The 26264-nt window shown below is 43.1% G+C and overlaps 3 protein-coding genes and 1 pseudogene across 3 annotated transcripts; all 4 read left to right on the top strand.

The window, feature by feature from the left end:
- The first annotated feature begins 9815 nt into the window (after positions 1–9815).
- Positions 9816–17644, top strand: LOC136509275 (uncharacterized; annotated as a pseudogene).
- On the top strand, positions 13424–14648 carry LOC136507122 (uncharacterized). The gene is made up of 2 exons (XM_066501947.1): positions 13424–13795; positions 14160–14648. Exons 1-2 carry the CDS (start codon positions 13424–13426, stop codon positions 14646–14648), a joined length of 861 nt encoding a protein of 286 aa, XP_066358044.1.
- A 2599-nt stretch (positions 17645–20243) lies between the features above and the next one.
- LOC136507121 (uncharacterized) lies at positions 20244–20636 on the top strand. The gene has a single exon (XM_066501946.1). It carries the CDS (start codon positions 20244–20246, stop codon positions 20634–20636), a length of 393 nt encoding a protein of 130 aa, XP_066358043.1.
- Positions 20637–22403: 1767 nt separating this feature from the next.
- LOC136506677 (uncharacterized) lies at positions 22404–24278 on the top strand. The gene is made up of 4 exons (XM_066501572.1): positions 22404–22518; positions 22599–22667; positions 22760–22948; positions 23965–24278. Exons 1-4 carry the CDS (start codon positions 22404–22406, stop codon positions 24177–24179), a joined length of 588 nt encoding a protein of 195 aa, XP_066357669.1. The 3' UTR covers positions 24180–24278.
- Positions 24279–26264: the final 1986 nt, after the last annotated feature.

Genomic DNA, 26264 nt, shown 5'->3' with positions numbered 1-26264 from the left:
TATTCATATGCATGTATATATACGTCGCGAAGCACCGCCGCCCTCATTCACCCATGTGTTTCTATGTATACGGCGGAGCACCGCCGCCCTCGTTCACCCATGTGTACAAACATATATACGGCGGAGTGGAGCACCGCCACTCTTGTCACACCGCCCTCTCTCGCGGCCTAGTCGATCAACATTCGTATTATCGTTATCGTTAATGCTAAACAATCACACTAGGGTGAATTGCGTCGGTGACTAGGGCGAACCGTGTTGTTGATGTCACCGACGTGGTTCGCCCTAGTCACCGACGCAATTCACCCTCGGCCATTTATGTATAGCCCTAATTCGCCCTAGTACCGACGTAGTTCGCCCTAGTGTGGCGAATTGCGTCCGTGACCGAGGGGCAAGATTTAATAATGCATATTGTTCGTAGATTTTACGCATGTAAGAAAATATTTGATGTACTATATATTGGTTTTGTTTTTTGAAGCTAGATGGCCGACCCAAGAAACATGGATGAGGAGAAGTTGATGATGAATTTGATCAACACTGGCACTCAAGTTGCCGGTGATGATGGTGCTAAAAATAACGTGCAAGCGGATGCAGATGACGGGAGTCAGTACTTAGCTCTTGAACAAAATGAGCAACAACATATTGGTCAAGTATATATTTTTTATTATTACCTATTTATATTATCATATGTCTTATGTGTGCTCATGACATTAAAAATAATGTTTATGTTTTGTAGCCCTCTGGATCGACATCAACAACTACAACGAAGAGTAAAAATGTTCGAGGTCCCAAAAAGCCATTGGAGGGCCGCTTCATCATCTCGGAGTTCAATGTGGATACAGACGAACCGGGGGGGGGGCAAATAAAACGAAATTCGTTCACCACTGTGGTTACCTTGTACGGGACCGGCTGCCGATCAGTACCCGCAAATGGAAGAAGAAGACCAATGCTCCTCATATCAGTTTTGTCTCTGATTGTGACAAGATGTTAATTTGGAATGATGTCTTGGAACATTTCACGCTCCAAACAGATGGTTATGATGATATAATAGATGGTGATGAATTGAAGGAGCGAGTTAGGGATTGGGCAATGAAGAAGATGGCCACCCAGTTTCAGACTTGGAAGAAACACCTATACACGACGTATGTCAAGAAGAACATAGCACCAGATTTCACTGTCCTAGGCCCGATCTCAAAGCAGAGGCCCTATTGGGATGAGTTTGTACAGTACAAGACGTCGGAAGAGGGTGTGAGTCGGGTGATAAAGAACCAACATAATGCCCAACAGAAGACATACCACCATAACTTGGGATCAGGTGGCTACCCGACTGCCATTAAGAAGTGGAACAAAATGGAAGCAGACCTTCTTGCCAAGGGTATCACACCAGAATCACTCGAGTGGGGAGAGCGTGCAAAGAATTGGTTTTTGCTCGTGGGGGAACACTGGACCAGAAGACAGGGAAGTGCGTTTATGGCCCAAGACTGCAAGAAGTAGTAGAAAGATTGTTTTATGCTCAGAGAGCTACTGCTAGTGGTGCGTTCAGGCCCAACAGAGAGAAGGATGAACTGACATACGCCATCGGGACTATTGAACACGGTGGCCGAACTAGAGGCAAAGGAAGTGTCTCGTGAGAGCATGGATTCCCTCAGGACAGACCTTCCTATAGAAGCCGCCAGAGAAAGAAGAAAGAAGAGGCACAGCGGCTCCAGAGGTTGGAGGAAGCGGTGCATGAAGCATAGGAGCGGGAAAAAAACCTTGAAGCGAGAATACAGGAGGAAATCAGAAGGCAAGTGCAAATAGCAGTGAGTGCAAGCAAGCAGGCATCAGAGCCAGGAATCAACATTAGCCAATCTGTTCAGTTGAAAAGCAGCTACGCTTCCATGGAGATACCAAATCAAGGGGACACAGGACTGCGCTTCCCTATGGATGACGTCACTGAACCTTGTACATCGTGTGAGCTACACATTCCGAAGGGGAATTCCACAATCAAGGTGGCTATCGGTCTTGTTAATCCTATCGACCAAACCAAGACACCAAGGATTCTTGGGAATATAATCTAAGAAGGATATGCTACCATCTCGGTAGATAAAGCTAAAAAAGGTTTTAGTGATTTGCCTCTTGACATTCCTGGAGGTGACGGCGAGAAGACTCTAGGAGAAGCAGAGAAGACATTCATTCTATGGCGTAAGTGCTACATCATCATTCCTGGGATGTCGCCTCCACGTCCTCCTGAACTACCTCACCATAGGTGCGGATGAAAACACAACATCATTAATTTATATTGGCTTAAATAATTAACAATCTGCTCATAATAATATGTCATTCCTTTTTTTGTAGCAGATCCTCCCCCAACCTAAATCCAATTGTTCAATCGCCAGATCATCATAGTGCTCTATACGATGACAATGTGTTGGAAGGCGAGGCTGCATCCACACCATCTCCAAGGAGGTCTCCAACGCCGCAGCCACCACCTCCAAGGAGGTCTCCAACGCCGCTGCCACCACCTCCAAGGAGGTCTCCACCGCCTCCCCCGCCCCCGCCTACCAAGAAGCCAAGTACTAGCAAGAGGCCAGCCCCGCAAACGAAGAACCAATCCCCGCCGGCAAAGAAAGCCACCGTGAAATCAAGGGCTATTCCCAAAATAATATCTGATGAGAAGGAAAAAGTAACTGATGCATATAAAAAGATATGTCCAGATTCTATGACAAACTTAAAAAGGATCAAGAAGCAAGGAGAAACCCGGAGAAACCATACTTCTTCGTAGCTCCAGATATTCTAAGAAAAAAGGTGGCTTCTTACCAGCAACAACAGCGGGAATTTCGTAAGCTGTCCAAATCAACGTTAACGGACTATAACCGCACTCTCACCAAGTCAATTGAGGCGGCACAGAAAAAGAAGCGGGCAGGGAAAGGAGTTGCACAACTCAGACAACAATCGCACCAATCAGTCCCCCCGCTAGTTGTTGGTAATGAATATGGTTCGAATTTAGGATTAATGCATCAGGCAAACATACCTCCGGATGTCGATTTGGATCACCTTGGTGAATTTATTGAAGAGACTGGTCTCTACCTTTACCAGATGTTTGGTGATGGAAACATTGAGAGTGCGGCGGAGGTTGATATTTGGAAGAAAAAATTTGTACTAGGCCAGAGTCTATACAACCCTCAAGCCTTAGGTGATCTGGCGACGCAAATGTACCTGCTAAACAAGTGGTACATGCAGGCGTCTACCAGTGGAGACTTCTGCGTTGGTGTCAGAATTAGAGACGAACATTGGTTCCGTGGCGATGATGTTATTTATGTTGACTTTGCAGAATTTCATCAACTATGCCACCTGACCTCTCTGGACAAAGTTATCATTAGCTGCTATTGCCTGTAAGTAATAATTCTTTCGATCTATTATTAAACTCATCATATGTGTGTATATGCATATAAATTATCCTAACAAGTACTATATATATGCAGATTTACAATGACAGAGCGCAGAAAGGAAGGCTGCAATGAAATTGGTTTTGTTGATCCCCATATAGTATTCAAAGACCCAGTTACTCCAAAGCCTAATTGGAAGTCTGAGTCAGAGAGTAACCTCATGAACTTAGTGAACCAACGCCACAAGAAGGATATACTCTTTCCCTACAACTTCAAGTGAGTGTTAATAATGTCGATCATCCTTAATGGCTCATATGTTGATTCTAGTTAATTAATGAGTGTTATGCGTTATATCCTATAAACACATGCAACAATCACTGGATATTGATGGACATCGATCTGGTGAAAAGTCACTTGATAATCTATGACTTGATGAGAAAACCACAACAAGACTACCAAGATATGATAGATATTATCTAGAGGTAATTTCGGTATCTCTAGCAACTATATATACACACAAACATGATGATTAACTATATCTGATGATGTGGCAAATTTTTTATTGGGCAGTGTTTGGAAAACCTTTATTGAGAAGCAACACATGGGAAAATGCAAAGCGCCACTGAATGTAATCCCATTGAAAGTAAGTCCCCTAAATCGCATCATCTTTATTAATTAAACATATAGCTTTCACCGGATCACCAGATTGGATGACAAATGTTTTTCTCGTAAAGTGGTGTCCGAGGCAGGAACAGGGGAACAACTACTGTGGTTACTATGTTTACAAGTTTATCAAGGAGGTCTCCCAAAGAACTCCTACAGAAAGACTCAAAGTACGTTAAAAATACACTATATATTCATTTAATTATTATTATTGATTGTGTTACTATGTCTTTATATATATATATATATGTATGTACATATATTAATTTATTTTCCTTTAATTCAAACCTGTAGGCTCGATGGTTGGAGGAAAAGGTCATACGACAAGATCAAATCAAAGCAATTCAAGAGTCTATAGCCGGATTTTTTAATGACCAGGTCATCGATTCCAAGGGCGAGTTCTACTTCGACCCAACACTGCCATGGAAGCCAAGCTAGAGGATGAGAGGAAACTTGTTATATCACAACAACTGTAATGCAATCTTTTGTAATATATGCACATAAAATAATATAATGTAAAATACACATATGCATGCATGCATGTAAATATATATATGATGCATGCATATATATATATATATGTTTCTATGCTTGAATTGTGTGATTTAATACGTTCATTGTGCTTGAACCGAAACATACTATACGCGCGTATAAATCTATTATTAGCAGCATACAATACGACTTTGAAAACCTATTTTGAAAAGAAAACAAAAAAATAAAAAGAAAAGAAAAAAGAAAAAAAACCTTTAGTCCCGGTTCGTATTACCAACCGGGACTAAAGGGTGCCGGCCTCGTGGCATGTCAGGAGGCACCTTTAGTCCTGGTTGGAGTTACCCACCGGGACTATCCTGACCCGGGACTAAAGGACCCCCTTTAGTCCCGGATGTTTGCTCCCGGGTGGGAAACCGGGACTAGAGCGGGTTCCCCACCGGGAGTAAAGGCCGTCTCTGTACCAGTGCACTTGGCTCTATTATTGGACTTGCTCTTAGGCCAATCTCAATGATGTTTCATGAGAGTTTTATGGGCATTAAATATACTGACATGGTTAGAAACTAATGCAAAGTACTATAGTATATGTGACTGGGCTTACGCATGCATTATATTAATAAAGAGTTAGTTAGAGAGTACATGTTTCAATGACAACAGTACAATTGTCTCTCGTGTCGTTGGGTCTTCTCTGCAATCAACTTCACTTTGACTTATTCACTAATGCTTGGGACCGACCTGTTGCTATGTACTCCTTCCTTACTCATAAAGGTTAGGACATGATTGTGCTTATCAAGGAGTGATTAATTATGGAGTATTTTTCCCTATCTGCCCCTATTAAAAAACTGTTGCGGGTGCATTCCATACGAGAAACAACCATAGTTTAGATGGCTAGTGCAGTGAGGCATTGGCCCTGAGGACCCGGGTTCGATACCTGGTGGGCGCCATTTTTTTGTTACTGGCTTGATTTTTCATGGCACTATTTGGCCCTGCGTGTCGCGTGCGCTGTGGCTGCATGGCGCGCGGATTTGATTCTGCTGGGCGTGGTGCGCGCGCTGAGCCGCTTGAGCGCATTTGTTCTCGCGTTTGGGCGCGTTTCTGGGCGTGCTGGGTGCCATGTTTTCGTTGGTTTTTCACATGCAAACGTTTTTGTGGTGGCGCCACGGGATTCTAATTTTTGCGCTCGATAGCTCGGACGTTTGTGTTCCATCGTGCCTATTTTAATGGAGTCTTTCCCACAGCTCGGACAATAGAAGCAACCAATGCAAAATCTTGTTGTTGCTAATGAATATGGTTCCAACACAGAAGTCTATCGACCAGACAACTCTGGAGAAGTGTCGGTTCAAGACCTTAATGCTTTTTTTGAAGATACTGGTTTAACCTTGGATCAATTGACGAGCAAAGCTCCAATCCAGAACCTGGAAGTTGATACCTGGAAGACTTATAAATTTGGTAAAAGTCTGTACAACCCTGCGGCTCTGAATGAATTGGGTATGCAAATATACTTGCTCAACAAGTGGTACATGCAGGCGTGTGGTAGGGGTGAGGAGTGGATCTTTGTCAGATTTAGAGACCATCATTACTTCCGTGGCGATGACATCTTACATATTAGTTTCAAAGAATTGCATCAACTATACCACATGGACGCTCTGGACAAATCAATCATTAGCTGCTTTTGTTTGTAAGTGATTCTTACTTTTATTTAATAAACTCACTTCCATGCGTACGTGTATATAATTATCCTCACATGTAACTTATATTTATATACAGATTCCAGATGTCAGAGCTCCAAAGAATACAAGACACCAGTGTTGGCTTCATTGATCCTTATATCGTATTCAAAACCGATATTATTGCCAAGGAGCAGTGGGTATCTGAAGCACAGAAGAATATCATGAGGTTCTTCGTGAAGCAGCATGACAAGACAACAATACTTTTCACGTACAACTTTAAGTAAGTGTTAATAATAATGTGGTCTACACATTTTATGTAATACCAATACAACTTATATGCATGTACGTGTGTGTATAAACCAATGCAGGATTCACTGGATACTCATTGTCATTGAGTTAAACTCAAGTCGGTTAGTAATCTTGGACTCGTTGAGAAAAGAGCGGGCACTATACCAAGATATGATAGACATTATCCAGGGGTAATTTCGATCTCTCGCGCACAACTATTATTGAATAGACTTTGCCATAATTTATTAACGATCGTACATTATTGGTCGCACAGGGTTTGGAAAGAGTTTATTCCGCAACACCGCAAGGATTGCAAGGCACCACTTAATGTAGTTGAAATACCAGTAAGTTGTACTATATATACTTCTCCACATGTTTAATTACTATATCGTACTTCAATTTACGTGTGAGATGATGAGAATAATCTTCTTCTCATACAGTGGTGTTTGCGGCAGCAATCAGGTAATAACTTGTGTGGATACTACGTTTGTGAATTTATCACTGCGCACATAAGAACTCCTCAAGATGTCCACAGAGTACGTATATATCAATTTTTTTATTTATTTTTAAATGAATATATACATATATATATATATGTATTAATACTTTTCCTTTTATTTCAAATGCAAGACTGAATGGTTGAAACAAAGGGTCATGCAAAAAGACCATCTCAAAGCAGTTCAAGAGTCAATAGCAGGATTTCTTCTAGAAAAAGTGCTAAATCCCAACTGCGAGTTCTACTTTGATCCTAAGGAATAAATGATGTAAATTAAATGTTTATTGATATCGTTATTTTCGAGAACAAGATTATGAAAGTGTTGTATATATACATATATATCTATAATATATATAGTTTCATACTTTATTAGAATATAATAATGCTCGAGATGAGAATTAGATGTAATTATATGCGTGCGTGTATTTATATTAGCAGCGTAGAATACGTACATAAAAACATATTATATATTAAACATATATGTGTAACTGAACTAAAAACAAATTAAACAAAAAAAAGAAAAAGAAAAGGAACCTTTAGTCCCCGTTGGGGTTACCAACCGGGACTAAAGGGTGCGGCCACGTTTGCTCGGCTTGAGGGCCTTTAGTCCTGGCTCGATAACCCGGGACTGAAGGTTCCACCTTTAGTCCCGGGATCATTGTCCCAGCGCGGTAGCCGGGACTAAAGGCCATTACCGCCTGGGACAACAAGGCCATCCTGTAGTACTGTTATTATGAATGTTGTCAGAATGTAAACGTGCTATGGCACTCCTGGCTCATGGGCCTAGCGTCCCGGCTCCCCACCACGTCTATCCCCGTTCGCTTCGCTGAAAAAACAAGCAAAACACTGTTCGGTTGATTTGTTGCGAGAGAAAAACACTGTTCCGCCTAAAAAACAAGCTAAAAAGTACGGATTATAAGACAAGCGAACATGGCCTATATGTACACACCACAGTAATCGGGTTGTTCGACGTGGGTCGATGTGTGTACCTCCGATGGCTTGGGCACTCAAAACACAAGCAGTTTATCATGGTTCTGGTGTATAAGTCCAACGTCCAACAGTGGAGTTCTTCATGTTTGAAATGCTCAATCGACTTATTACAATGGAGAAAGAGAGATCGAGATGTAAAGGGTAGCGCTGTGCTATGCTAGTCTACGGTTTGATCTGTTGGGATCCGATCCTTTCTACAGGAGCCCATGTCCCGCCTTAAACCCCGGAGGGCCATGGGGATACAAAATGTATGGTTTCTCCTAGGGATTCTCGCCCTATGCTTCAGTCTTCTCCTTCAGGCGCTAGCGCTCCTAGTTCTCCTTTAGGCGCTAGCGCCTAGAGCCCCCTACATTTAACTGCAATATGACTAGATTCCTTGCAACTATAGCAATATATATCACCCTTAACTGAAATTTCTCTCCACAACATGCAATCCACTTATAGCATGACCTATGTACATACGCAATAACAGCAGAAAAACCAAACATATGCGCTTCTTTGGAAACACCCATTATATTTAATTTCCCATGTGGAACCCTCAATTCCATCCAATCCCCATGGGGAATGACTGATCCAAAGGAGCCCATAGGGGATGTTTGGATCGTCAAGGCAGCACCACCTTTGTCAAACGCCTGGGAGCGAGTGTGGCACCAAGCAAAACTGTTTGGAACAACGAAAAAGTTCATAGAAAGCGATCTCCGTTTTCCAGGACGTGGAAACTAACAAGACACTGGTGGTGGACTGGTGGTCTTGGTTGGGTCAGCGGAGTCAAACAAGTCCTCCACGGAATAATGCCGACGTTGACAAGCCGGCAGCGCCACTGATCGGGGTGCACAACTAACGGAGCCCGCGTGCGCCACTTGACGAGGCCTCGAGCAGCAGAGCACTAGGGGGCGAGCGCACCCGGATGTTCCGGTCAATACACGGCGACGACGCAAAAGATGGGAACACTGCAAGCTTCACGGTCCGCCCATAATTAGCTAGTTAATAAATATAGTCAGTGTTTTTCTTGTTTATTCTCCCTCCGCATTTATCTCAACGACATCTATTTCATTTAGGGTTATTCTTCCTTTTTATCTCCTCATCTCATCTCCTTTGTTTTTATTATTACCGTGATTCTTTTTTGTCTAGGTTTAGATTGACCAGTGAAGCTTAGACACCAAGGTCTAATTAAATTTTGTTCCTATTTTCTTTATAATATTTAGTATTTTTTTAGCCTTCTTTTGTATTGTAAAATAAACATTTATTTGGTTATTGTCTACGTTCTCTTTGTATATATATTTCATCATGTATGATTGTTATCGGCTTAAATAGCGTCCACCCTGTGCTCAAATTCTGGCTCCGCCCCTGGTCGTACGTAGGAGCAAATAAACAGCGAGACGACGACTGTCCTGTAGATGTAAATATAAATAATGTAAATTAATTAAATATAGTCTCCTCATTCGTGGTCAAATTATTGCGTACAGTAATAAAGTTGCCTCACTTTCAAGAGACATAGTAGCACACTACACCACCCGGATGATTGTATTTGTTTCGTGCGATGGCTTGTAGATTACTCCTATGTACTTGCCACATGGATTTATTTTCCTGAATCTTTAATTGTTGGCTGTATTTTCTATATCGATATTCATTATTTTGGTCATATCTGAATCTGATTTGATGATGCAAGAGCTAGAACGAAAGAGGTGCATGTTGCACAAGCGCTATCAGTGCTCGAGTGCCATTCTCCCAACCGTTCTCGACTTGTTCCACTTTTCCGGTGATATCCGGCCGACGAGCTGTTGACCCGTAGATGACCCGGTGAAACCATGCATACGATGCTATTGATGGCTGGCGAAGGGACCAACATATCACACACAATCTTTATACGGCACGCGCGCATGTGTTACTGTCGAGTTCCAACATGTACACGAACATGCGTCAACGTACGTATGGTTGGACGAGGCAATTAACATCGGCGTGCGTCGGTGTCTGTTCACGGCAAGTTGAGGGCGGCGGTGAGAGGCTAGGGTTTCAGGATATGGGTGGGAGGGAAACCTTCAGTTTGGCCTTATTTTTATGGGTCGGATCGACCCGACCCATTTCCATCCATAAGCATATTATCGGGCACACAAAAAAGCGCAGTCAAAGTCGTCCACTCTCGTCTGCATGAGTGGAGGCATTGCTAATTTAAGGGCGCGGAGCCATGCTGCTAGCAAATCGTGCGCTCATCTGTGGTACTACTAGTATTTTTCTCGATCGAAATATAGCTCTTGGAGGCATACAACATGTCGACCAGCAGCAACTACCATGCTTGGACGAGGTCGCCCGTTGTCCTTGGTGTAGTTTTGCTGCTGCTTCTTGTGGTTTGCAGCGACGACGGCAGCGGCGGCAGCCTCGTCTTCCTGCTGGCAACGGCTACCGAAGGCGAATCAGGAAGCACCGGAAGCAGCGGAAGCAGCGGCCATAGTAAGTGTCCACGGTCACCCAAATCAGGGCAACATCCATTACCCATGCATACATGGTGTGGGTGGGTATAACTATTTGCATTAGTTCGTTGCTGCATTTTTGTAGGAAAATATTTTCATTATAGTAAATCAAAAGCCCGGCCCTCATCGACTTCATTCTTTGGCTACCTATAGGAGTTACTAGGTAGCCCCCATGGAAATTTCATAATTATATAATTCGTTCAATGGCAAACCTTAAAGCATTAAATTAAACTAATAATGAGTTAGACTAGATGATTATATGTTTATTTCAACGATGACAACTGTGTCTGCTGCTATATATCTTTATTAAACTCGAAGGACTGTCTCTTAATCCATGTATAGTACGTGGCGGATTAACAAAATATACTAAGTCATATAAATTGTAACGTACATTAAGGAACCAAGAGGTATTTAATAAGAAACTATATATATAGTTAGAAAAGGAATATTTTTAACTTGCTTATAGCACATCTACAGAAAAAAGGAATGTATAGTATTATATATGAGTAGTTTAATTAAGAAGATTGTTACGCCATCTTTTGTTAACGCAGATCGTCCCCCGGCAACCGGTCCTCTGACACCCCAATGTGACGCAGGAAGCACCGGAAGCAGCGGAAGCAGTGGCCATAGTAAGTGTCCACGGCCACCCAAATCAGGGCAACATCCATTACCCATGCATACATGGTGTGGGTGGGTATAACTATTTGCATTAGTTCGTTGCTGCATTTTTGTAGGAAAATATTTTCATTATAGTAAATCAAAAGCCCGGCCCTCATCGACTTCATTCTTTGGCTACCTATAGGAGTTACTAGGTAGCCCCCATGGAAATTTCATAATTATATAATTCTTTCAATGGCAAACCTTAAAGCATTAAATTAAACTAATAATGAGTTAGACTAGACGATTATATGTTTATTTCAACGATGACAACTGTGTCTGCTGCTATATATCTTTATTAATCTCGAAGGACTGTCTCTTAATCCATGTATAGTACACGGCGGATTAACAAAATATACTAAGTCATATAAATTGTAACGTACATTAAGGAAACATGAGGTATTTAATAAGAAACTATATATATTGTTAGAAAAGGAATATTTTTAGCTTATAGCACATCCATAGAAAAAATGAATGTATAGTATTATATATGAGTAGTTTAATTAAGAAGATTGTTGCGCCATCTTTTGTTAACGCAGATCGTCCCCCGGCAACCGGTCCTCTGACACCCCACTGTGACGCAGGAAGCACCGGAAGCAGCGGCCATAGCAAGTGTCCACGGCCACCCAAATCAGGGCAACATCCATTACCCATGCATACATGGTGTGGGTGGGTATAACTATTTGCATTAGTTCGTTGCTGCATTTTTGTAGGAAAATATTTTCATTATAGTAAATCAAAAGCCCGGCCCTCATCGACTTCATTCTTTGGCTACCTATAGGAGTTACTAGGTAGCCCCATGGGAATTTCATAATTATATAATTCATTCAATGGCAAACCTTAAAGCATTAAATTAAACTAATAATGAGTTAGACTAGACGATTATATGTTTATTTCAACGATGACAACTGTGTCTGCTGCTATATATCTTTATTAAAGTCGAAGGACTGTCTCTTAATCCATGTATAGTACGTGGAGGATTAACAAAATATACTAAGTCATATAAATTGTAACGTACATTAAGGAAACAACAGGTATTTAATAAGAAACTATATATATAGTTAGAAAAGGAATATTTTTAACTTGCTTATAGCACATCCACAGAAAAAGGAATGTATAGTATTATATATGAGTAGTTTAATTAAGAAGATTGTTGCACCATCTTTTGTTAACGCAGATCGTCCCCCGGGAACCAGTCCTCCGACACTCTACCCTTAGGCCTACTTTGGCAACAGGGCAACCCAGAGGGATCCCTGTGATTTTCCTGGGCCAAAAACCCACGAGCCAATCTACCCTGGGACAATCCGTCGCGCACTTTGGAAGCCCATCCGCGCCGGGCTCGAAGCCCGCTTCCCCTCCTTTTCCACGCGGAAGGAATCCACTACTCCTTAGGCTGGGAGGGTTTCCCCGACTCGTCGCTCGCTCACAACTCGCGACTCGCGAGGCTGCCCAGGCACGAGGCCGCCGCCACCCCAGCATCCGGCCGCCGCCACCTCGGCATCCCATCGCTGCCGCCCCTCCGCCGCCTCGGCATCCCGTCGCTGCCGCCCCTCGGCCTTCTCATCGCTTCGGCTCACGCCAACAGTGAGCACGCCTCAACATCTCTGTGCACGCTAGGGTTTCGGGTCTCATCCTCTCTTCTCTTTCTTGTAGATCCCGGGGTTGCCGCCGCCACCTCAACGCCCAGCTACGTGAAGCTGATCCAGTGCCACCGCCGCCCGCCGACCGGACTGCACCGGCTCAATCTCCACTGCTCCGTGACTGCCCCTGCCTGGCCGCCTTGCCTCGTCCCAAGATCCAGTGAGTCCTTCCTCCCTCCTCCTTGTCCCTCCCAAGTTTGAGCTTCTGCGACTTGGATGTGTACCTTTTACTCATTAGATGTGCTTGTAGTAGCATGCTGAGAATATCATGTTTTGTCTGATGGTTAAAGAACTGCCTTAATTAGCAGTGCCTGCGACTTGGATGTGCTCAGCGATGCTGTGCATGCATGGGGTTTATTTAGACTTTTAATACTTGTTTTAATCAGAAGTATTAATGAGTAGGTGCTGATGTAAGTGCTGCCTAGATGATTAGGTGCTGCTGTAGAGTGCTATAAATATGATTAGGTGCTGCTGTAGAATGTTATAGAAAATGATTAAGTACTTCTGACTTTTTTAGACTTTTAATACTTGTTTTCTCTACTTTTAATACTTGTTTTCTCAACTTTTTTAGACTTTTAATACTTTGAATCTGCCCTTCTAATACTTGTTTTCTCTACTTTGAGTGCTCTCCTTTTCTCTAGTTGATTTGAATTGGTAATATATATGTAATAATATAATTTCATATATGTAACACTAGATGGCTTCTTGGGAAGAGGTTGCTAGGAATTTTTTGTTGGAAGAGGAAGAAGAAGATAAGGAGCTATTCTTTGTTCTTCTCCCTGCTGTAATGCCCTTTCTCGATGAAGAGAAAACACCTGAGCATACCTCTTCTCTTCCTGGTGCTAAAAAGGTTAAAGAGATCCTCGAAGGACACGAGAATTGGTGCAAGGAAGAATTTAGGATGGAGGCTGAAATATTTAGAACTACAACAAACTTTCTCAGGGCCGAGAACTTGCTGCGTGACACACGTGGTATGAAGATTGAGGAGCAACTTGGTCTTTTTATGTTCGTGCTCTCTCATAATGCAAGCACAGAGAGGCTAAAGGAGTTTCAACATAGGGGTGAGACAGTGCATAGGAAAATATATGATGTCTTCAATATCATTCCAACATTAACCCAAAAATTCATCAGACTTCCGAATCCAAGCCACACACACATGAAGATTACATGTGACCCTAGATTTATGCCATTCTTTCAGGTCGGTTAATACATACAGTACACTTTCCTTAATACCATTCCTAAATACAATCCAAATCTTTAGTAATTTTTCTTACCTGCAGAACTGCATCGGCGCTATCGATGGTACGCATGTCCCAATCACAATTGGACAAGACAAGGCCAGTCCCTATAGAAATAGGAAGGGGACACTATCGCAGAATGTTATGTTCGCCTATGACTTCGACTTGAAGTTCACTTTCATCTCATCTGATTAGGAAGGATCCGCATCTGATGCAGGAGTGTTGCAATCTGCTCTTGGCAAGGGATTTACTGTGCCAGCAGGCAAATTCTATCTTGTAGACGGTGGATATGCAAACACACCATCATTCCTTGCTTCCTACCGAGGAGTTAAGTATCATCTCAGTGAGTTCCAAAGACGTGGCCAGAGGGGAAATGCATATGCCAACTACAAGGAATTGTTCAATCATCGGCATGCGATTCTTCGAAATCACATTGAGAGGGCCTTTGGGGTTCTCAAAAAGCGGTTTCCAATTCTGAAAGTGGGGACACATTACCCAATTGAATCTCAAGTTATGATTCCAGCAGCTGCTGTGTTTCACAACATCATTAGAGGGTTGAATGTGAGTGAAGAGTGGCTAGACATCCTACCTGATAATATCAACCCATCAAATTATGTCGACATGCCAGAGGGAGACACTAACTACCCAAGTGAGATGGAATCAAACCATGGAAATACCCTATGAGACCAGATAGCCCATCAGATGTGGGCTGCCTACAATGTGTAGGATAGTAGTGTTTGGAATGTAATTTATGAGTTATGAGTTATGTATTTCTGTAATACATTATGTGATGCAACATTCTGTAATAAATTCTCCAATACATTCTATAATATGTTATGAGTTATGTATTTCTGTGTGATGCAATATTCTGTAATAAATTCTCCAATACATTCTATAATATTTTATGAGTTATGTATTTCTGTAATTATTTCTTGTAGCAATGTCGAAGGCAAGGGATACATGGAACTCTAGATATGAGAAAGGGCTTGTTGACATTATGAGGGACCATGTGAACATCCCCTTGTTCAGGGGTCAGAATGGATGGAGTGGAGAGGGTTGGAGAAGTATCTCAGAGAAGTTTACCCAAATGTATCCTTTAGCACGCTTCACAAAGCAGCAGCTACAAGAGAAGGAAAAGGAGCTAAAGGGCAGCCGGAAGGCGATACATGTAGCGTTAAAGGATAGTGGTGTTGGTTGGAATGACTCATAGGCCATGGTCATTGCGGAACCGGAAAAATGGAAGAAACTGATCAATGTAAGATTTTTTCACTGAACCAAAAAATTGTTGCCATATTCTGGTTGCAAGTACTAACTATGCTGTTGTCTTGGTATTAAATAGGATAATTGAAAAATGGCTAGGTTCTAGAAGAAGCCGTTTCCTTTATATGAAGACTGTACGTCATTGTATGCTGGTATGTTATTTGAAACTTCTCTCTAAGGTTATGTAGCCTTATTGTTCTACTTGAGAGTAAAGCACCATCTAACTTGATAGTATGACTGTGCACTGCTTTCAGTTTAAGTTATAGTATGCCTGCACTTGAAGTATGATTGTGCACTATTTTTTTTGCATAGGAAGTGTTGCTACAGGAGATCTAAACTTCACATCAACTGAGCACTTGCAGCCTGCTCCTCTTGTTCCTATTGCTGCTCCAGCTGCTCCAGCTGCTCCAGTTGCTCCTGTTGCAGTGTCTGATAGCACAAGTCCAGGTGCTACTTTTGATGGGCTAGACGTCTCAAGTGCACGCAATGAAGCTCAGTCTACACCTTCCAATCAAGATTCTATGCAAGGAGCGAGTAGTGGGAGAAAACGTAAGCAGAGTCACATTGGTGCTGCTATTGATGGTTTTGTGCAGTTTAAGATGATGCAAACAAGTAAAACAATGGAAGCACTCAATGAAAAGAAGAAACAAGACGAAGCATTTTCAGTCGACAAGTGTCTCGATGAAGTTGATGCAATGGAACTTACTGATGTGGAGAAGGCGTATGCTATGAATATCTTCAAATCTGAGATTGACAGGGAGGTATTCATGAAAATGAAAAACAAAAATGTTCGTTTGATTTGGCTCAAACAGCAGATTAGGTAATGCTTGGCTGCCACTAGATTAGTTTACTTTGGTATGACTTAGCTGCTAATGCTTTTCCTTGTGCTTACTTACAGTGCTATCTGTGGAGGCAATGTTGGTGGAGGCAATATTGGCAGAGACAATGTTTGAATTGAGAAGATATCAGGTATATTATTTGAATTTGCCCTTCTATCTGGAAATTGATATGGCTCCAATGTGAAAATTGATACGGTCTGCTCTTGGCTGAATGGGCACTGTGATCTTGTATTGCCATAAATGTGTTGTCCTAGGACTAGTGCCCTCCTACTTCTCTTAATCAAAGGTTGCATGCTTGTTCTGCACTGCTCGGCTTGCATGAAGATGAAGTGAATCTTGTCTTTTCTTGAGATACATTCAGTTTAACCTAATATACTCTACTAGTTCTGTATACATGCCATGTATTTCGAAGGAAAGGCCATGCTACTAGTCTTTTTAGTCTGTCATACATGCCATGAAGAAAGAATTCAGGTGACTGCAGCCAAGCCATAACTAATATACTCTACTAGTTCTGTAACAGGATATCCTGTTTTTTTGACTTTGACATTACCAAGTATAATCTGTATGCTCATCTTTGTTCACCGCCTATCAGGTCTTGTAGTTTCCACTTTAATTATGTTTGGTGCCAGGAATCATAGCAAGCTCTTGCAGCTGCAGTTTTGCCTTAGTAATGCCAGGTTTCCTTTTTAAAAAATGTGCAGATTATGTTTTCATTGAATCATACAAAAAAACAAACTTAGTATGAAGTATAGCATTCCTCTTTTTTTCCTGTGACAGCAGTCTAGCCATGGTTGGTTACTTGGTTTCCTGAAGCTATCCAGAAAAGTAGTTGAACCAACTATTTTCACCCTGTCTTATTCATATCGATCTGTAGGTCATTTTCTTATTCATATATATACTATAGTATTGTTATTGTTTCCTGCTTTCTTTTAATTCTAGGAATCACTAGATAAACTTTGTTGGGTGTGCATCGTCTCTGTTTTAATGATAATGCAAGGCTGGGGTCTTAGGAATTGCTTCTAGTTATACGAGATACTTACTTGAGTACTTGACATACAACCCGAGTGACTATTGGAACTACACTGTCTCCACATGTTTTCTGAAACATCAGTAGATGGTGGAATGGTAGTGTGATGATGTAGCTTTATCATTACAGATAGCTGTTGGTGAGATATCTCCTCACAGTTCAAGATCTTCCATGATATGATATATGTGGTTTGCTATTTTTCAGTTAACTTCCATCCACCCACCAAACTTGCAGCTTTAATACAAAGTATTGCTCTATTTTGTTATTATTGAATGTGTAGCAAGCATGTCACTACACTGTTCTGCTGTGTATTCTTGTAACTCGCCATTTCCTTTGTGTTACTTGTAGAGGACTTGGCAGAAGCAACACATGATCAGAGAAAAATAAGTTTGTTCCCTTCTTCATCACAAGCATCTGAGAAAATGTTCAAGCCCATAGCGAGATTTGGCTCCTCCTGATTGTAAATTTTTATATACATGCACCTACTATTTGTCCATTTTGTTATGCTACAGGCATCTATGTAATATATATAATATTGGTGTGTATGAACCGGAGGACCATAATCTATTCTTGTGTAGAAGTTTATGGTCAAGAAATTAAATATCCTATTTTATTTTTTATCATCTGTCTAGATGTGTGGATGGAGATGACTACTGATATTTCTATGGAAGCCACATATTAGCTTTGATGGAAGATGGTACTAGTACTTGAATATAACTTCTGTATTAATAGACTAGCTTTGTTTCAGTTCAGTGCAGCAACAGCAGCTCTGCAGTGAACAACCTGTTGCCAAACGGCAACAGGGAAACCCCCCACGACGTGAAAATCACCCCTGGGTAGAGGCGGGAATCAGATTTCAAAAACTTTCCCCCGTCGGGGGTTGCTGTCCCTGGGCTAATCGGCACCTGTTGCCAAAGTAGGCCTTACGCTTTTATCGGCCCTAACCGCCCCGCGGGGAGCTATACCCGTGGCTCGTCGTACAGCAGTCACGACCCTATAGTCCCGTTGGGCAGGCATCACGATTGATGGGTCCTACGAGAAGCGAGCGGGCGACCCGCCGACGACAGCCCATCATGCTCCAACCGTCTACAGTTAACAGTTTCCTACCACGTGTCCTTTCTGGTGTCAGTGGGAAAATGGTTACATTTTTTTTCTCTAAATAAATGACCATTACTCACTCCTCAGGTGTCCGTTTTTAAATAAGTTTGCACTGCTAGCTGTGTTCCTTGCCTCAAGATCTACAAAGCTAGGTTCCATATTTGATACTGTATGTTTTAAACTGATATATATATATATATATATATATATATATATATATAGAATTGAATATATATTATTTATTTGTTACTTACGTACAAGCTGTATATGTAGCAGCTTATTTAGCCTTTTATAGATAACTAACAAATTGTGATGTGTGCTTCATATAACATTAATTATCATGTATGGACATTGATATGACAGTTCCTACTTCAATAACTTTTGCTGGCGCCCCTAATGTCACAATACACGTGTAAAAATGCGCTAGAGAATTGGCGTCTGTGACATCAACATCTCACAGACGTGTATTATGCGTCTCTGATGATTCCCATCAGAGACACGTCTTAAACAAAATATGCCTTTGAAGAAGGGTCATCAGAGACGCGCGCAGATAGCTAAAACATGTCTCAGGAGGGTCTTACCAGGGACGCATTTTAGCTATCCGCGTCTCTGATGAGGAATTACAAAAACAAAACAAAAGAAGAATAACCTCAGTGCCAAGGCTAGGAAACCAAATATTAGTAGTAAACAAATATATTACACATGCAGATTTGGACACACCAGATTCATTGACGGTAGCTACAGGTACATATCTATCACATACATACATATATCAATATATATATATATATATATGAATGACCACTATACACGTCAATAAACAAAATATGAACATGATCTGTATGGCAAAATTTTCTGTCCATTTCTCATACTGGGCTGCATTCTAAAACGATGTAGGAAAATTACCCCATTAGTTCCAACTGATCACATACATGCGCAACTACACACAGTACTGATATACATATGCACCAATATAATAAATTTTTAGCTAACTCCTGATTATGGTCTATGAAGGTTCAGGTGATTTTTTTTTAGGAAACAAGGTTCAAGTGAATTTCAATGTTCATATGCCGTGAAATACACAAAGAAATATGGCAAATCACACCATGGCTAACCATACACACTACCGGAAATGTCAACTTTGCCGAGTGTTTTTATGTTTGCCGAGTGTATTCTCTCGGGCACTCGGCAAACAAGTTCTTTGCCGAGTGCTGCGCTAAAAACACTCGGCAAAAAAAACACTTGGCAAAGAGGAGGTTTGCCGAGTGTAAAAAAAACACTCGGCAAAGATGGGGTTTGCCGAGTGTTTTCTTTTTTGCACTCGGCAAAGAACTAAAATATTTTTTCCGGGAAAGAAAGAGAAGAAAAAAAATGAAAAAAAAACTTTGGCGAGTGCCCAGATCTAGGACACTCGGCAAAGAAGTAAAATCGTTTTTCTGGGGATGAAGGAGAAGAAAAAAAATGAATTTTTTTTGCCGAGTGCCCAGATCTAGGACACTTGACAAAGAAGTAAAATATTTTTTAGAAAAAAAGAGAAGAAAAAAAATGAAAAAAAAACTTTGCCGAGTGACCAGATCCAGGACACTCGGCAAAGAAGTAATTTTTTTTTCTCGGCCGCACCGCCCCGCCTCCCTCCTTTTTCCCGCACCCGCACATCCCTCCTCCGCACTCCCTCCTCCTTCCTCCTCCACACCGCACCTCCCTCCTCCTCCTTCCTCCTCCGCACCGCACCTCCCTCCTCCGCACTCCCTCCTCCTCCGCACCGCACCTCTTTCCTCCTCCTTTTTCCCGCACCCGCACCTCCCTCCTCCTCCCTCCTCCGCACCGCCTAGCCTCCCTCCTCCTTTTTCCCGCACCCGTACCTCCCTCCTCCGCTCCCCCGGTGGCCAGAGCGCCCTTCTCCCCTGACGTGCTCCATCGGCGCTCGCTCCTCCCCCGAGCTGCTCCAAAGGCGGCCGGCGCGCCCTCCTCCCCCATCTCCTTCTTCGATGAGCGTGGTGGCCGGATCTGCCGCTGGTCGGTGGATCCACGATCGTGGTGGCCGGATCCGCGCCCATGGTGTCCGGATTCGCCGTAGGTGGGCGAATCCACCAAAAGTGCATCCGGATCAAGCATGCCCCGGCGGGAGGCCCCAGCTTCGGCACCGGCGGGAGGCCCCAACTTCGGCACCGGCTGGCGGGTGGGATGGAGCCACCACGGCGAGGATCCGTCGGAGAGGTGTCCTCCGGCGGCGGATCCGATGGGTTGGATCCCGGTGGCGGTGGATCCTTGGATCTGACGGCGGGCTCCATGGCGGCGGCCCCTCCCCTCCCCTTCTTCTTCTCCCGGTCGGCCGGCGACTGTGATGGTGGTGGTGGTGGCCGGTGCACCCTAGGCGTGGATGGTGGCGGCGGCGGTGCTGGAGGTGCGGGCGTGGATGGAGGCGTGCCTTTTTATTTTATTTTTTGAAAAAAAGTTTGCCGAGTGTTTTTTTTTTGCACTCGGCAACGACTTTGTCGAGTGTCCGACAAAAAACACTCGGCAAAGTCTGTTTGCCGATAAAAATTCGTCAAGTGTCATTTTCCGAGTGTCACACTCGGCAAATCTCCTGATTCCCGTAGTAACAGGGAAAGCTGAAACAAACATGGCCTTAACTTAGCTTGGGTCCCCTGATTTTATTTTCGCAAATGGGAATTAAGATCCTTTTGCATTTTGGCGCTCCTAGGGCAAGGAAAATTCCCACCCAACCAAATATCGGCTCATGTTTGAGACAACATAGGTCCATCCCTTTATTAATCTCTTCCGATCTGAACGTTCTTTCCGGCCAGCAACCCAGCAAAAAAAAAGTCCGAGCCATTCTCACTATGGCCCTGTTCGCTTGTCTTATGAGCCGTACTATTTCAGCGAACGAACAGTGTTTTTTTCTCACAACAAATCAGCGAACAGTACTTTCAGCCATTGTTTAAATATTTATCTAAAAATATATTGTCACATTGGTGCTCTGTATCAATCAACCTGGCTAGCCCAGACACAGCAAACTAATCACCGCCTATTCCCGCCTATGTTGTGGGGCGGCAATTTTTTCATTTATTTATTTCCCCTTAGCCATCGAATTGGTTCCACGTTCCTTAAAGCAAGTATAATAATTATCTTATAGCCAAGCAAATACTGATTGTGGAGGAGAAAAGAGAAAAGAGCTTGGCTCTCATGCAAGTACCAAGCTGGGCACGAAAGCATATACATATGGTGGGCCATATATTAAGTGAATGTGAGGAGGATTAGGAAAGAGAAGGTGGAATATGGATAGAATTAATAAAAAAAAAGTTTCTTATAGACAAATAAGATACCACTATTTTATAGCTTGACTCTTACAACTTGAACTAATAGCCTAACACTTGGCTATATTATTGGACTTGCTCTTAGGCCAATCTCAATGATGTTTTATGAGAGTTTTATGGGCATTAAATGTCCTGACATTGTTAGAAACTAATGCGAGTACTATAGTATATGTGACTGGGCTTACGCATGCATTATATTAATAAAGAGTTAGTTAGATAGTACATGTTTCGATGACAACAGTACAATTGTCTCTCGTGTCGTTGGGTCTTCTCTGCAATCAACTTCACTTTGACTTATTAATCACTAATGCTTGGGACCGACCTGTTGCTATGTACTCCCTCCATACTCGTAAAGGAAGTCGTTTAGGACATGATTGTGCTTACCAAGGAGTGATTAATTAGGGGGTACTTTTCCCTGTCTGCCCCTATTAAAAAACAGTTGCGGGTGCATTCCATATGAGAAACAATCATAGTTCAGACGGCTAGTGCAGCGAGGCGTTGGCCCTGAGGACCCGGGTTCGATACCTGGCAGGCGCCATTTTTTTGTTACTGGCTTGATTTTGCATGGCACTGTTTGGCCCTGCGTGTCGCGTGCGCTGTGGCTGCATGGTGCGCGGATTTGATTCTGCTGGGCGTGGTGCGTGCGCTGAGCCGGTTGAGCACGTTTGTGCTCGCGTTTGGGCGCGTTTCTGGCCGAATTGGGCGCCATGTTTTCGTTGGTTTTTCACATGCAAACATTTTTTGCGGTGGCGCCACGGAATTCTAATTTTTGCCGATAGCTCCGACGTTTGTGTTCCACCGTGCCTATTTTAACGGAGTCTTTCCCCCGGCCTCTTCTCTTTCCATTACCGTGCTTCATCTCCTCACTTTCCCTCTCTTCTCTTCACTACCGCATGCAATGGCTGATCCTAGAGTTGCTAGCTTTGATCTGAACGTTCGCTTAGAAGAAGATGACAACGGTAATCTCGCCTTCGATCTCAACGAGCCAATATTGGAGTCCGGCAACGACAATGGTAATCACCTCTCTTGTTTGAGTTTGGTGTTTCCCTCAAGCGCCATCTGTTCTGATTTTTTTTGTTTCATTTTTGGACAGGATTTGATTTGAACTTGCCATTAGATGAATATGGTGCGGTTGACTTTGATTACATACAAAACCTCGCTGGTAATTTTTTCTCAGTTTGTTCTTTCCTTTTTTGATTATTTTTATGTAATCCGTGGCTAACAAGAAGAATGTTCTTTTTTTTCTTTTAATAGAACAAGATGTTGAGGTTCCCGTTGAAGTACACCATAGAAGGAAGGACATAACAGAAGAAGTCACAAGACAAGTGTACCAAGCATTGTTGGCTAGAAACAAGAATGGGACACTTGGCAAGAAGGATACAAGAATTGTTGCCGATCAATTTGGAGTGCACATTCGGTCAGTTCAGCGCTTATGGAAGCGAGGTAAACACCAACTTGCACATAACATTCCTGTTGTGGTTGCAAGTAAAAAGAAGGGTAGATGTGGCCACAAGGCAGTCCCTCTTGATTAGGAACAATTGCGCAACATTCCTCTCAAACAAAGAATGACCATAGAAGATGTGTCTAGTAAACTTGGTATGAGCAAAGCTAGGATACAAAGGCATTTGAGAAAAGGTTTGCTTAGGCGTCACTCTAGTAGCATCAAACCATACCTCACAGATGCTAACAAGAAGACTAGGTTGAAGTGGTGTGTTGACATGATTGAGCAAGGTTTGCTTGGTGATCAAAGATTTAAGGATTTTCTTGATTTTGTGTTCATTGATGAAAAATGGTTCTACCTCTTTCAAAAATATGAAAAATATTACTTGCTACCCGAGGAAGATGAACCACATCGCACTTGATAACACAAGAATTACATCCCTAGGCTCATGTTCTTGTGTGTTTGTGCTCGGCCAAGGTTTAGGAATGGAGAATGTGTTTTTCATGGAAAAATAGGTTGTTTTCCACTTGTCACTTATGAACATGTTGTTAGAAGAAGTCACAATCGTCTTCGTGGAGAACAAGTAATCAAGCCAATTACTTCAATCACAAGAGAGGTGATTAGAGATTTCATGGTAAACAATGTGCTGCCTGCCATTCGAGCCAAATGGCCAAGAGAAGATGTGAACAAGACAATTTTCATACAACAAGATAATGCACCTTCCCATTTAAAAGTGGATGATCCTATTTTTAGTGAGGCCGCTAAGAAAGAAGGGTTTGACATTCGCCTCATTTGTCAACCACCCAATTCTCCGGATTTTAACATTTTAGACTTGGGGTTTTTTCGAGCTATTCAAGCTATTCAATACAACCTTCCCATTTAAAAGAAGGATGCAAAAACAATAAAAGATATAGTTCCAGCAGTCCAACAGGTAAATTGATCAATTGTTCACGTGTTCCATTGTTTCTTGAACAACTAATATACTCATTGATTGAATTTTTGAACACATGTTTTGTAGGCATTCTTAGAGTACTCTCCATGGAAAGCAAACAGGATTTTGTAACACTTCATAGTGTTTTGAGGGAAGCCATGAAAGTTAAAGGGTGCAACAAGTTCAAGATTCCTCACATGCAAAAAGAAAAACTAGAGAATGAAGATCGGCTACCATTGCAAATCTCTTGTGAATCTTCCTTGGTAGCCGAAGCAATTGCTAGCCTTCCTGTGGCAAATTAGAAGAAGAATATTAGAAGATGCAAGCATGTTAGTCTTTGCAGCATGCTGTAACACCCCTGGTGTTACGAGCTTGTTTAGCACCACGATTTAGGCCTAAGTAAAATTTTTGAAACAAGTTTCTCGGATTTTTTATTTAAAGCGTACTTGACGTGATGAGTGAATCCTGTGCGACTTAATTTTGTGGACTCAAATAAACGCCCAAGTTAAATTACTCAGTGCGTAAAGATATTTAGGAATACCGAACGACGATGCTAGCGAACGGTTGTTCTGTCAGATTAAGCATAAAAAGCAACTTTTATAAATAAAATAAAATCTATTAATAAATAGAACGATATATATATACTCACGGGTTTATTTTGATAAGCAGAGAGAGCGCAGCAGCTTTGTATATTTTTCCTGGCGTATTGCGTACTCGTTGCATGGCAATTATTCACCGTCTCGTTCTAGTCGTGGCTCTGCACCCCGGCACGTCCTTTTACTTATGTCCCTGTCTTTCCCTCCATCGTTGCGTCGTGTCTGAAATTTTAATTGGAGCACGGGCTCTGTCGTGCCCGCGTCCCCACTCGAAATCAATCACTAGATTTACTCGCGTCGCGCCGCGCTATCAAGTCGATTGCTTGCTCTTTCTTTTTCCATGTCTGCTTCTGTGCCGTGCCAGCACCACCACTGTGACAGCGCCGCCCGTCCCTTCCTCGCATCACGCGCCGTGGCCACAGTCGCTGCTGACCGTGCTGCCCTGCGACACGTTCCCTCGGTGGCAGCGCCCATCGCCACCCCGCCGTCGTCTGCGCCGACCGCCTGCTGCCCGGGGCCGGTGATGCGCCCCATCGCCACAGCGGCCCGCACCTACGGCCCTGACGACCACTGCTCCACTCCACCCCCACGATCCGCTCCACCTTCGTGCGCGAACCGCCCCAGCCTCACCGCGGTGCGCCCTCACCGCGGTGCCGCCCAGTCCCGAGCGTCGGTGCACGTGGCCGGGGCACCTTGCTTCTGCACTGGCCGAGCCGTGTCCTCTAGCGGGTGCGCCCGGCATCGGGCAAGCTGTGAAGCCGTTTCCCCACCACCGTCGACCAGTGCACGGTCCGATTCTGCCACCGATCGGTTTTTCCCCTACTGCGCTCTGTTTTGAGGAGAAGAAGGTGAGGAAGAGCAAATACAAGTCTTTACCGGGTTCATTTCGCAAAAGCGCTAGACTCGTAGATTCGCAATTAAGGGCGTAGTTAATTTCAGGTAATCTCAGGGGCCTTTTCGTGAATGTGTCGTCGTCTTGCCCTGGCCACGTGGGCCGGCCTGCTAGCGCCGGACTGCGGTCCACCTTCCGTTTGGGCCACGCTCGCCGCGTCGCGGGCCATGGCCTGTGGCCGCGCGCGCGCCTCGCCCCGACTGGGCCGTGCATTTGCATGGTCCGCCGACCTCCTTTGAGCTGCGCGTGCGCTGTTCTCCTGGGCTGCATTGGTCCGCCTACGCTTGGGCCACGCCATGCCTGGGCCGGCCGTATGCCACCCGCGTGCCCGTGGGTCGGTCTGCCGCGCTGGCCCTCTCGGGCCCCGTTTCCCCGCCTGGGCTGCCGCATCCTTGCTGTGCCGCTATGCCGCGCCTGGGTGTAGGCCGCGCGCGTCTATGGGCTGCTGGGCTAGTTAGTGGCCGCCGGCCCTATCCATTTGTGAAATGTTTTTCTAAAATCGGTTTCTAGTTTAAATTGTAAAATCAATATAAATGGTATCGGAATCCAAAAATGGTAAAACCAATTTTATTAGTCTCCTAAAATCATGATATACCTGTTAGTATATTTTGATCACATAGTTTGATAATATTCTTAGAAGCAATATAATTAATTTGAGGTACTTAATATGGTAAAATTATAAACTTGTAGGAATTGTTGTGATAAATTGGTAATAGTGTTGAATCTGAAATTTGTACAGTAGGCTCCTAGCAATATTAGGTACTCACTGTAATTTTTGTAGCTCCAAAATAATTAGTTTGCTAAATAGATAATGATGTCCTATTGCGAATAAAGATTTAATTGATAGAATAGAAATAAAGAAACACATCGGGTTTTGTATAACTAAAACATTGGTTGGG

The sequence above is a fragment of the Miscanthus floridulus genome, chromosome 15, assembly GCF_019320115.1.
Source record: "Miscanthus floridulus cultivar M001 chromosome 15, ASM1932011v1, whole genome shotgun sequence".
Lineage (NCBI taxonomy): Eukaryota > Viridiplantae > Streptophyta > Magnoliopsida > Poales > Poaceae > Miscanthus > Miscanthus floridulus.
This window is presented reverse-complemented; position numbering and strand designations above follow the sequence as displayed.

Bases quoted from the DNA above. Each gene is read 5' to 3' on its own strand.
- LOC136507122 (XM_066501947.1), top strand. From the start codon at position 13,424: ATGGCTTCTTGGGAAGAGGTTGCTAGGAATTTTTTGTTGGAAGAGGAA. The intron at 13,796-14,159 runs GTGCATAGGAAA...TCATCTGATTAG, and splicing joins TTCAACATAGGGGTGAGACA to GAAGGATCCGCATCTGATGC.
- LOC136507121 (XM_066501946.1), top strand. From the start codon at position 20,244: ATGGTGTCCGGATTCGCCGTAGGTGGGCGAATCCACCAAAAGTGCATC.
- LOC136506677 (XM_066501572.1), top strand. From the start codon at position 22,404: ATGGCTGATCCTAGAGTTGCTAGCTTTGATCTGAACGTTCGCTTAGAA. The intron at 22,668-22,759 runs GTAATTTTTTCT...TTCTTTTAATAG, and splicing joins TTACATACAAAACCTCGCTG to AACAAGATGTTGAGGTTCCC. The intron at 22,949-23,964 runs GTAAACACCAAC...CATGTTTTGTAG, and splicing joins TCAGCGCTTATGGAAGCGAG to GCATTCTTAGAGTACTCTCC.